Here is a 13205-nt window from a genome sequence, read left to right as displayed (position 1 = left end):
ACTTGAGTGTGTTTATTCTAACTGAGTGTGTTTTATTGTTTAGGCTAAGAACTTTCCCGATTGGACTTTGGATTCTTGGGTTTGAATTTGTTTATGGCCTTGGTCCCGAAATTTGAGTTTGGTTTGGGAATCTGAATTATGGGAACGTGCTGAATGCGCGTTTCTATCTAAAATGTTTAGTCTGAGGATTGGTTTACAAGTACTTTTCCATCCTCAGTTATGTTTAGGTTTAATTTGGTTAAGGATCATATTCGGTACATTTGCATATTTGAATCTAAGTGTCAAGGGTAAGTTCTAGCAAGTATTAGATGTGTGTGTGTGAGTGTATGGGTGTGTAGACATGTACATAGTTTATGTGGTGCTATGGATATGTCACTATATATATATAAATCAATATATTATATTATAAATTAAAAACTGAGTAAATTAAAAAAAAAAAAAGAAGCTTATATAATGACATATTCTTTTGTTTAGTTAGGTACCAAGAAGTAAGAGTATGCAGCGTAGGCGATCCCACACTGAATCAGTGTAAACAATCCACATCCGGAGCAAACGCTCTTCAATAACATAGGTAAATAATTCTTGCAATCATTAAGTGCCAAACCCTCTTACTCTCAACTTATTGTATACAATCAATATCCCAAGCGGGCGATCTCGCTCCCAAACTTTGGTAAACAAAGGGCAGTACAAGTAAGATTTTTAACAAGAAATTATTCTTAAGGCAGGTTCTCACCTTGTGGCAAAAAAATTTGGTTATCGTATAGATATATGTTCCGAAAATGTTCTCAAAAAATTAAGATCCAAATTTGACATATTACAAAAGTTACAGGCCCTTACATGGAGGACATGTCGAGCACCGGCCATTGGAAGCCAAAACTTTATACGCGTTTATCTCGGAACCACGTTTTCGGACCTTACGGAAGTAATTGAAGGCGTTGGGGTTAACCAATCGTCATCATTTTTTTTTTTAATGTTCCTAATTGTTTCCTTTAACTAATGAACTAGGTGTTGGGTCAGTAAGATTTTTTACTAACCATTACCTTGACGGTGCCCAAATAAAATAATCTGCACCAAAATTCAGTTAATAAAATGCACTTATTTATTATTTGGCACCAAGGCCTTAAATCTATAAAGTTATTGTTTGTTGTAGAGTTGGTTAGGCAGGCAGACCGAATTGTCTGTGCCTTTTTACAGCGATAAGGTATGTTGGGCAGGCAGATCGATTTGTCTGTGCCTTTTGCAGCGAAAAGGTATATTAGCAGGCAGACCGATTTGTCTGTGCTTTAGACGAAAGTATATAAAGCCGAGATTTGGCAGGCGATCAGCGATCGTGCCTTGTGTAAGCGAGTACCAAAATCGAACTAGTTAAAGGTAGGTATGTTGGGCAGGCAGACCGATTTGTCTGTGCCTTAAACGACGCGAAGAGTATATAGCCGAAGAGTATATAGGCAGGCGATCAGCGACCGTGCCTTCTATGAGCGTGTACAAATTCGAACTACTTGAAGCTTGCCGTGGACTAAGGCCAGGAAGCGATAAGCGAAAAAGTGCAAAAAAAGGGAGTTAAAAATGACAATTAAACAGTGTTGCCGCGCAGGGCAAATAGCAAAACAAAAGGAGAATATCGAGAATTTGGTTTTACGTTACAATTTGAAATATAATCATTGGATTTAGGCTGCGGCATGACCGAACACTAGGATTATCCAAAATTATTGAAAACTGTTTAATTCAGAAAATAATTAGTGAGAAAATCGAATTTTTTTTCAAAAGCTAATAACTTTTGCAATTTTCATTTTTTTTTTCTGATCCTAGTTCATTTTATGCACAGTACTGTACACTTTAAGAATCTTTTTGGGTTTTGTATTTCCGATTACCCGTTTTGGCTGAATCACTTCTGTAAGCGGGACACCTTTTTGCCGAAATGTTGCAACTGAGGAACGGCCCCTCCCGCCCCTTTTTTGATTTTTCAATTTTGAAATTTTTTTTCGCAAAATAAATATGTTTTCAAATAAAGTTAGAAATTTCAGATTTTAATCTTTAACCGTTTTGTCAATATAATTTTTTTTTAAAATGTCCATTTTTTGGCCCTACAAGGTGAGAACCTGCCGTAAGCTGAGATCATTCGAATAAAGACGTAAACCTTAATTCTCGTTTATTTATTCTCCTTAGTTGTCCTACTTGGTCCTCGAGAACTAGTGGGATGTTCAAGAGGGGGCTCAGCTGGGGCCACCAGGCGGGTTGCAGGTTGCGGATAGCGAACGGCCTTCTATAAGGTTAGTTGCGAATAGGCGCAAGCTAATAAGCAACCCCGGACAAGCAGCGGGTACACCGGAGTCGGTGTACTGATGAGACGTTTGTCTGGCCGTCTTCAAAAGTATAGCCTCACACATTCCTCTTCCCTCACGACTACCTATCAACTCCCCTCCCCACACAATCTCACTCCGGGCCGGACTAAGGTGTCATCCGACCCGTGCCGATAGTCAGCCTGGCTGGGGGCCCGGATTAACAAATAGCCCAGTCTCTCACGGAGGGTTAAGGCAAGTGGCGACCGCCTGTCCTAACTGCGCCTTACCCGGGTATGGCGGATCATACTTTCTCCGCAACTCGTGGGATTCTATTATGAAAAAGAATATGAAAACCAAATTGCCGCAGGATATCCCTGCCTCAAGTGCCGCAAGGCTTTTTGAAGAAAGACTCCTTGACGGAGTGCGACCCCAGGTGGGACCAGCCCCACCCAGGAGCGCAGCTTCCATCAGGAGTGCGTCACGGACGCGGAATGTGGGACAACCCCCCACAGCGACTGTTCCAGTTCGGGAACGTGGGCTACCGGCAGGACCATCCCGGCCGGCTTGCCCACCCCCCGCGGCTGTACAGAAGACCAAGCCCGCCAATAAGGCAGAGGTCCTTCCAACCAGAGGACAACCAGGAGGCCTTGGCGACCCCAACAGGAAAGGCCTGTCGGGGTCCAAGGTCAAATGGTACCTTAGGTATCTTCAGCAGGGCATGACACCCGATGAAGCTTTGAAGAAGGCGAAGGAGCCACGACCAGTGGCACAAAACGTTGCCCCTGCCAGCAAGCGGGCAAATAGTACCCTCACCCCTCCGATGGACACCCCGAAAATGTCCAAGTCAGAGGGCATCAAAGAGGCAGCGGCACCTCCCCCCCGTCCCCCAAGGCCTGATGAGCCTAGCACATCGAAGGCGGCGGCGACGAGGAGACCCCCCCCCCCTGAGGCATCTGCTGGCACACCCAGCGTGCCGAAGGCGGGTGACAAGGGTGAGAAGCAGCCACCCTCCACTTGTGCGGCACCTCTCACTGGCACACACACCTCCTTCGCGGAGGCCGCCAAGAGAGTCAGAGTTGCGGTACTACCTGAGGACTACCCGCAGGTGTACCTGAGCAACGAAGAGCTTGCCGAGCTGGAGGAGGCCATAATGGACGACGTAGTCACGTCTGAATGGGACTCAGCAGTCGCCTTCAGAGGTATCCACTTTAGGGTCGGATACCTCCTGATAGACTGCTTGGACCAGGACTCGGCGGACTGGCTGAGGGCTGTAACGCCTCAGCTAAGGACGTGGAAGGGCGTGCCCCTTGACACTAGAGTAGGAGAAAACAATCCTGCGGCATATAATGTCACAGTCTTCTGCCCTAGAAGTGCAGAAAGAAGCAATGAGGAGCTTCTGATGATGCTGGGACGCCAGAACAGAATGGAGGTCGATTCCTGGAAGGTGGTCTCCCGAAGGAACGACCCCCGCCTCGCACTCCTCGTTATAGGGATAGACCAACTCACCCGAGATGAGATCGTCTCTAAAGGGCACCAGCTGAACTTAAGATTCGGGACCGTCTCGGTGAGTGGTCCTAGGAAGGCGGCGAAGATGGCGGCAACAGAAGCAGCGCCCCCCGGCTCCAAAGTCGGCAAAGTGGAGGTCGAGGAATCCCTCGAAAAGCCACAAGAGCCATTGGGTGCAAAGGAGGAGCCTATCGCCGATATGGACGTGGAGAGCGAGGATGAACATCCCTCGCCCTCCCAGGAGGTGGCACAAGAGCCCCTCCTAGAAGATATCGACGAGAAGGAGGCCGACGTCGCCCTGACGGAAGGCAGTGAAGGGGAATTCCCGCCCCCTTCACAAAACATGGAGCACCCGCTCCAGTAATGGCTGCACACCGCAGCACGCAGCTAGCCCAGGTTTACTTGCACCGGGCCAAGGCGGCATCCGCCGTCCTGGCCAGGTTGTTCACCTCCCAACATCTCGGGCTAGCTCTCATTCAGGAGCCTTGGTGCAATCAGGGCATTAAAGGCCTGTACACCAAGGAATCAAAGGTAATATGCGACCAACGGGGTGCACACCCAAGAGCATGCATATTAATAAGGAAAGATATCAATTATAATATCTTTTCAGAGTTCCTAAGCAGTGACTGTGTCGCAGTAACGCTGAGCGGCACAGGAAAGTTACCAGCGATCGCCATAGCATCGGCGTATTCGCTGGGGATGCAGCATGCCCACCACCGGAAATCATCGGACTCGTGGAATGCTGCAGGAGGAAGAAGTTACCCCTAATCATAGGATGTGACGCCAATGCACATCACGTGATATGGGGAAGCACCGACGTCAACAACAGAGGTGAGCAGCTAATAGAGTTTATTGTAAATAGTAACCTAGAAATCGGTAATGTCGGGTCCACACCGACATTCATTACTAGAGTAAGAGAAGAGGTCCTAGACATAACTCTGATGAGCAGGTCTCTAGAACCACTTATCAAGAACTGGCACGTGTCGCCAGAGGAATCAATGTCGGATCACCGAATCATTAGATTTGAAGTAGACTTCAACACCGCTAGGGACGCCCCCAAAAGGAATCCCAAGAAAACAAACTGGGATTGGTTCAAGTCCTCTCTTCAGCTCAATCTCTCTGACGAACCGTCAGGTATACCCAGCCATTCTTTAGAATTGGATCAGGCAGTGGATAACCTCTGCAAGAAGATAACCAATGCTTTTGAGGACAGTTGCCCTCTTGGCAGACGGAAGGCAGATAGAGACGCCCCATGGTGGAATGACAACCTAAAACGGCTCAGAATCCTGACGCTCTACAACAAAGAGATCAGGAAGGCCAAACGGAAGAACTACAGAGACTTCTGTGAGGCAATCAGCACTGCCCATGAAGGGGCAAGATTGCACAAGGCTATGGCCAAAGTTGCACCAGAAAGTAACCTAGCCCTGAGGAAATGTGACAACTCTTACACTTCAGACGACAGGGATAAACTAGCTTTACTCTTTAAAACACACTTCCTCGGGAGCTCACCCCTGGCGGAAGATACGTCCAACCCAATGGAGGCATCGTCCACTCCAAGACACTTCGGACCAAGCGCAGAGGACTGGGCAATTGCCAAGTCTCTAGTCTCTCCGGAGAGACTTAAATGGGCAATTGGGACCTTCCAGCCATTTGAGTCACCTGGTCTGGATGGTATCTCTCCATCATTCCTGCAGCAGGGACTGGATTTACTCCTAACCCGCTTAAGGAGACTGATGCTAAGCAGCCTAGCAATTGGACACATCCCAAATGCGTGGCGTAGAGCTAGGGTGGTCTTCATCGCCAAAGCAGGGAAGAAACACATCACCAACCCAAAGTCCTTAAGACCTATCAGCTAAACCTCGTTTTGCCTTAAAACGTTAGAAAAGATGGTAGACTACCATATTAGGAGCACAGTTCTTAAGGACTGTCCGCTGCAACCCACGCAGCACGCATACAGGGCAGGTCGTTCAACAGACACTGCACTGCACCAACTTTGTCACACTCTTGAAGGGGCAGTGGACAACAAAGAAGTTGCAATCTGCGCCTTTCTGGATATAGAGGGAGCCTTTGACAATACGTCGCATGATGCTGTCTTAGCGGCCCTCGCCAGAAGGAATATAGACGCGACAACAAGAAGATGGATTGGAGCGTTGTTAAGCTCCAGGCAGGCATTGGCGACCATTGGCAACAGCACAATGACCGTTGCCAGAAGCAGAGGATGTTCGCAAGGTGGAGTCTTGTCTCCTTTACTGTGGAGCCTACTAGTAGATGAACTACTAAAGAAACTCTCCGACAGAGGAATACAATGTCAGGGCTATGCCGATGACATAGTAATAGTAGCCAAAGGGAAATTTGAAGAAACGCTTTGCGATATTGTTCAACTCGGACTCAAGATAACGCTCGACTGGTGCAGGGAAGTTGGGCTTAACCTCAACCCCGCAAAAACAGTCATTGTTCCTTTTACAAAGAAGTACAAACTAAAGAAGATGAGACAAATCATGCTACTAGGTACTCCCGTAGCAATAAGCCGGGAAGTTAAGTACCTCGGAGTTACCTTCGACAGAAGGCTAACGTTTGCAACCCATATGCAAAAGACAGTGGATAAGTGCCTCAGGACTCTCTTCACCTATCGGAAAATTGCAGGGAAATCTTGGGGGACCTCACCCCAAATTATCAGATGGTTATACCTTATAATTGTGAGGCCAATACTCACATATGGGTCAGTAGCCTGGGGTAAACGAGCTAGGCTCGTTACCGCACAGAAACAGCTCTAAAGGCTGCAAAGACTGGCATGCATATGTATGACAGGAGCAATGAGAACCTGCCCCACTGCGGCACTGGAAGTTCTCATGGAACTCACTCCGCTACACTGCGTAGTAGAGTTACAGCGAAAGGCCACCCTACTAAGAATCACTTCTTGTGGGAATGGCAGTGACCGCATCCTCAGTTCTAGGGATGCAGCAAAACTACTAGTCGAACTTCCCCTGAGCTCACACCCCAGGGACGAAATGACAGTAGAATTCATCTTTGAAAAGAATTTCTCTGCTCATCTGAGCAACAAGAAAGAATGGACCACCATGAAGGAAGTACACTCCATGGCGAGTCACACTATAGCATGGTATACGGACGGGTCTTTAACACACCAAGGCACTGGCCTTGGAGTAGTAGGACCACGAATCAAATACCATGAATCGTTAGGCCAATACACCAGCATATTCCAAGCTGAAGTTTGCGCCATAGGACGGTGTGCAGAGCTCAATATGAAGCGTGGGTACACAAACAAGGACATTGCGATCATCTCGGACAGTCGAGCGGCAATTACTGCACTATGCAGCAGTAGAATCACCTCGAAGCTGGTACGAGAAGTAATAACAAAGCTGAACCTTCTGGGCAGCAACAACAGGCTGTCATTAAGATGGATTCCAGGACACAAAGACATATCCGGGAATGAACTAGCCGACAGGCTAGCAAAACTAGGGGCGAAACGACCCCTTATAGGACCCGAGCCTTACTGTGGCATAGGCAGACACACAGTCAAAGATTACCTAAAAACAGAAGAGGTACAGATGAGGCAAGCCTGCTGGGTAGACACCACAGGCCAAAGACAAGCCAAAACCCTCATCGTCAATTATGACATGAAGAGGTTTAAGAAACTTATACTACTAGGGAAGAGATCACTTAGGATAGTTACCGGCTTACTAACCGGACACTGCAAACTAAGGAGACACCTATTTAATATAGGGATTACAAACAGAAAAACATGCAGATTCTGTGATAGCGAGGATGAAACCTCCCTACACATAATAGCAGATTGCCCAGCACTAAGTAGGCTGAGGAGCAGAACCCTCGGGTCCAGGTTCCTTACATTTGGGACCTCTGGAAGCATCGACCCGATAAAGCTCCTTAACCTTATCGAAGGAGCCGGGTTGATGGGTGAGCTCTAAGCTCAGATAAGGGGTACAATAGATCCAGTTGGGTCGAGGTAACCTTTCCCCCCCCCTAATAATATAATAAATAATAGTTGTCCTAAGTCAAAATTAGTTCGACTCATAAACAATTTTTCTGGCGCAGTCGGTGGGATACAAAAAGTATCCGAAAAAAAGAACCTCGGGTGGAAAATAAATCAAATTTTATATGTATTTCAGTTCTCGAAATTACGCGGCACATTTAAGAATCTTTATTGGATTATAATTCCAATTCGGTTGTCCAACAAAAAATTAAGTGAAACAAACACTAAAAGCTTAATAAGTGAAATCAAAGTAAAAATGTAAAAATGTACGATTGCAGTATTTCCATGCAAATGAAAAGAAATTTGTATGGACCTACGATAATTTCGCACGACGTTGTAACATACGATAAAATTGAAACTTAATTTTTATCGGAACTATAGGGCTTTCAGTTATAATATTGCACAGGGTAGTCAGACATTAGGTGCCTAACAATTTTGCATTAAAATCTCAATTTCGAAAGAAAGCGACATACGATACTTTCGCGGAAATGCGAAACTTAGACGGACACGTGACACGGTAATTTGGCCTTCCGAACATGGGACATTCTTTTACAAATCGTACGGATTCGAGAAAAAATTTTTTTCATATCTCAGAATTGAATGAAAATTTTTTTTTAGCTTTTATGGAAATGAAATCTTCGACACGTGTAAAAGGATTTTACTCCAAAAAAATAGTTTGCTTTTATTTTTTCTCTATATGAAATATATTATCTCCGCTTCCAGTAGTCACATAATAAAAACTTTTTTTTATTCAATAGGTATTAATGTTGACTTTCAAGTTTTTTACTTCCAATTTTTTTATTTGTTCAGAAAAAAAAATTATAAGCAATTGAATGGTTTCAAAGCTGATCCCCACAACATATATAATTAGGAAGATTACAATTAAATTATATATATATATACTTGGATTTAGAGTGGGGTCTCTATTAGGTAATAAGATATAAAATAACATTGATCGCGCTGCGGCAGCATGTGGAGCGCGCGCTGCGCGAAGAGTCGAAAATTATTTAGTTTCTCTTGATCTAATGAAGACCCCACTCTAATTCCTTTTACTGTTTATTAAGCGAAACATAGGGATAATAAATTGATTTTTTCAATTAAATAAGTTGTGGGGATCGGCATTGAAATGTCGATATAATGATTAATTTGTTACTAATTCTTATAAATAAAAAATTAAATTAAAAAATGAAACTACTTTTTGAAAGCTGAATTCTTGAACTAAATAATAAAAAAAATTGTGACGATACGATTAATAGAACAAGAGATAATTGATTTAACGTGTTCAAGGATAGAGAAAACCATTGATATTGTCAAAAATCATAACTTTGTAAAAAAAAAAATGTTTAAGGTAATTACCGAACACGTGTCTTTTCATTTTGCTTCCTACACTTGAAAAAAATTTTGACAAAAATCGGAATTGTGACGCAAAAAAAGGTGTAGGTACGATTTGTAAAAGAATGTCCCACATCGAAGATTGGCCTACCCTAAGATCGAAACTGATTGCAGAATTTAAACGCCAAACACCGAAATACAAACTACTGGAGAACTTCAAGGAGACACCTTTAAGCGGAAAGACGACGTCAACAACTACTGATTTGGAAGTTGCATTGGGAAGGTAAAGAACCAGATTTCCTTATTTATGTACAGGCGATTAAATATTCTAAAATACTGATCAGATAATTACCAATACAATGATATTACTGACTTAAGATGGTTAATTACTATTGCACAAAATGAAGGAATATATAAAGAACATATTAATTTTAAATTGATTAAAAATCCAGAAACCGTAATAAAAATGCAATAAAAATGCATTCCTTACAATCAAGCTATGTGGCACGTACGAAATCATTTCGGACCTAACGACATTACATAAGCACACAACCAATTACTAACAATAATCCCTTTCCACAACATTCTAATAAAACTTAAAGTCCTTAAACAGCATATTTTAAAGGAAATACATACTCCCAACCACAACCACCATCCACATCTAAAATACTAACTGAGCAAACCAAAATGTCTATTGACGAGTTGAGATTTCAACTCGCGCACGTATACGAGGATTTACAACTTAATTATTTTGGACAACAGAATTATGGCCACAATCAGTACTGTGGGTTGATTAATGAAAGGAAACCACAGGTATAATCCATCCAAAAACAAATAACAAAATCAAAATAGCTCAGAGCCAAACGAAAATTTTCTGTTAACAGCCCCGGTTAACAGTTCATAGGAATAGCATAAAAAAGAATCCACAATAAATATGATCAATAAAAATATATTTCGTCTTCCTATTAAAAAGATTAAATGTGAAGTTTTGACATCAAATGGTCCTATTACGTTGAACAACTTGAATATGTTACCCAGCCATTGTATTTTTAAAACAATTTAACCATTTTATGTACACAGTTTTTCTAATAACTACACAGAAAATTGTTGAGGAATGCCCAGTCAATTATAAATTTAAAAATTACACAGTAATCCTTTTTGATAAAATATACAAATTAATAACAGTCTTTAAAATCAGAAAAAAACCAAAATTTTTACGTCCAAATGGCACCAGAACCAATAAAAAAAATTAGCTTAGGAATCAATAAAAAAATAGATTTTGAATTAGTTCGATTAGATCACCTGAATCAGGAAGAAACTTTAAAGTTGAAAAGTTAATTAAATAAATTTAAAAATCTTCAATATGAAGAATCCAACAATCTAACATTTACAACTACCATTAAACACGTACTAAATACAACACATAACTCCTAAATTTATTCAAAACAGTACCCTTTTGCTCAAGCGTAGGAAATTGAAGTCGAAAACCAAGTGCAGGAAATGCTTAATCAGGGATTCAATCGGGAAAGTAATTTCCCATACAATTGGATGCCTCTGGTGAAATTAGGTATAGAGTAGTAATTGATTATAGGAACTCATGAAATAACGATTCAAACATGGAGTATATCCTTGGTAAACTAGGAAAATGCCAACATTTTACAACTACCGATTTGGCAAAGGGATTTCATCAAATAGAGATGGACCCAGAATCAATATCTAAAACTGAATTTTCCACCAAAAGTGGTCATTACAAATACCTCCGAATGCCATTTGGCCATTTGGTGCATGAATAATATCATTCGACCGTTGCTCAACAAACACTGTTTAGTGTTTGATATTATAATTTTTCCCACATCCCTTACCGAACATTTAAATTTATTACAACTAGTTTTTTCCAAATTTGCAGAAGCCAATTTAAAATTACAGTTAGACAAATGTGAATTCTTAAATAAAGAGGCTAGCTTTCTTGGTCACATTGTAACCCCTAATGGCATAAAAGCCCCTTAAAGTTTAAGACATAGTTTCCTATCCAATTCCAACAATCCAATTCCAAATTCTTTTACAGATCAGATCATTTCTTGGATTAACCGGTTATTATCGTAAATTTAACCGAAACTACGCAGACATAGCAAAACCAATGACCAAATGTTTAAAAAAAAGGAGCAAAGATAGATTTCGAAAAAAAATTCATATTAACCACAGATGCTAGTATTTTAGCTCTTGGGGCCGTGCTTTCTCAAAATGGACATCCTATATCTTTTATGAGCAGAACACTTAATGAACACGAATTAAATTACAGTGCTACCGCAATAGTTTGGGCCACTTAGGGAGATATTTTTTTTATTGTTAGTTACCATCAACCTCTTAGATGGTTGCATACCTTAAAATAACCGAATCCCAAGTTACATTGATAGAGAGCTAAATTAAATGAATACCAATTTAAAATCGATTATATTAAAGGGAAGGAAAATTCAGTTGCCGATAAATTATCAAGAATCAAAATTAAAGAAAATCATCATAGTGAAGATACTTAACATAGTGCAGAAAAAGACAATAACAACCTTATTCATTTAACAGAAAAACCAATAAACTATATCAAGAAACAAATAATTTTCGATAAATCCGATAAAAATAAAGTAGATCATTCAACAATTTTCGGTAGCTCCATTACCACAATTCAATATAATGTAATGACATTCGAAAAGGCCAAACAGATTTTACTTGATATTTTACCATTTATATTGATAGCGATGTAGATTTAAAAATTATTCAAAGAGCATACAGGGAAATTATTAATCCCGCCTACCCTAAAGAAATTCGCAGCTTCTACTTATTAAAGATTGTGTTCGATCAAACTTTGTTATTTCCTAAGTATTTTCTTGTATACATATCAGAGACTGTTAACTTTCTGTCATGTTACGGAAGCTGCACTTTGCGCAGCAGAATAAACAGATCAGTACGAATGAAATAGTACGAATTAAATCGGTACGGATTTTTGGAACGCCTTTTTCACACCGCCCAGATCCTAGTTTCATGTCACCACAAAAACGCTTGTAGATGCAACACTGGGCAACCTCTGTAGTTAGCAGTTAGCAGTTGCCGCACTTCTTCGAGTTGCAGTCATGTTTACTGGTTGAGCAGTATGCAGAGTCATGAACCTTTCCACAAACAACACTCACCGGCATAGTTTACAGATTGTATGAAGATTATATATAGGGTGTACATCGTTTTTCTTTTGGGGCTTACTTTCTGGTGCGAGCTTTACCTTAAGGGGTTATATACCTTTTTGAGCGAAAAAAAGAGGGAACTTTGGATTTTTTTTCAGGTGTGAAGCAATTATTTTATGATACTGAGGTTATTATTTATTGATAGTACATGTTTTTATAGACACAATAAACGTTTAATCTTAAAAAAATATATATAACTTTCGAAGTTATGGCAATTCTCTCATAACCCTTTTTTTTTTATAGCGGCTTGCGGTGACCACGATGGAAGTCCAGCGGGTCAACTAAAATCAATAAACCAAAAAAATTTTATTAGTTTAGTATTATTTCTAGTTCGTCATTGAATTACTTCAAGAATATTTGGTTTTTTCTGCATACAGTAACAATTTTTTCAAAAAATTGATTTTTCGAGCTCTAAAAATTTTATTAAAAATTTCTTATCTGCAAAATCGAAATTGGCGCATAAAAACTGATTCAATGACGAACTCGGCACAATCATTACGAATATTAAAAAAAAAATTGAAGAAGATCGATCAAATAGTTCTTGTGCAATCGCGGTCACAGCAAAGGCACTTTTGGAAAAAAACGACTTTGAGATAATCGCATTCAAAGTTTTACGTTGCGTTACAAAGAGTGACGAACCGCCCCTCAAAACGCTGTTTTTCTATCGAACTATTATTCGGATCTCTTCAAAAATTTGGGAAAATGTTCTCTAGGGGATATACTTTAGGATTCAGCAAAAAAAAAATTTTTCGTTTTTTTGAAAAAAAAAAGGTATATAACCCCTTAAAGAGTAGCTGCGGCTTTCTATCCCTGTTAAGGATATTGAAGACTGTCTTAGCGCTAAATCCT

General features: G+C 41.0%; 1 protein-coding gene across 1 annotated transcript; it reads left to right on the top strand.

Moving 5' to 3' along the window:
• Window positions 1–3117: 3117 nt before the first annotated feature.
• On the top strand, window positions 3118–4152 carry LOC122320296. Its single transcript, XM_043208464.1, has one exon. The coding sequence runs from the start codon at window positions 3118–3120 to the stop codon at window positions 4150–4152; it is 1035 nt and encodes a 344-aa protein (XP_043064399.1).
• Window positions 4153–13205: the final 9053 nt, after the last annotated feature.

This window comes from Drosophila ficusphila, unplaced genomic scaffold (assembly GCF_018152265.1).
Source record: "Drosophila ficusphila isolate 14025-0441.05 unplaced genomic scaffold, ASM1815226v1 contig_47, whole genome shotgun sequence".
Classification (NCBI taxonomy): domain Eukaryota; kingdom Metazoa; phylum Arthropoda; class Insecta; order Diptera; family Drosophilidae; genus Drosophila; species Drosophila ficusphila.
Note: the sequence above shows the minus strand (reverse complement) of the source record. Positions and strands in the feature narration are given on the sequence as shown.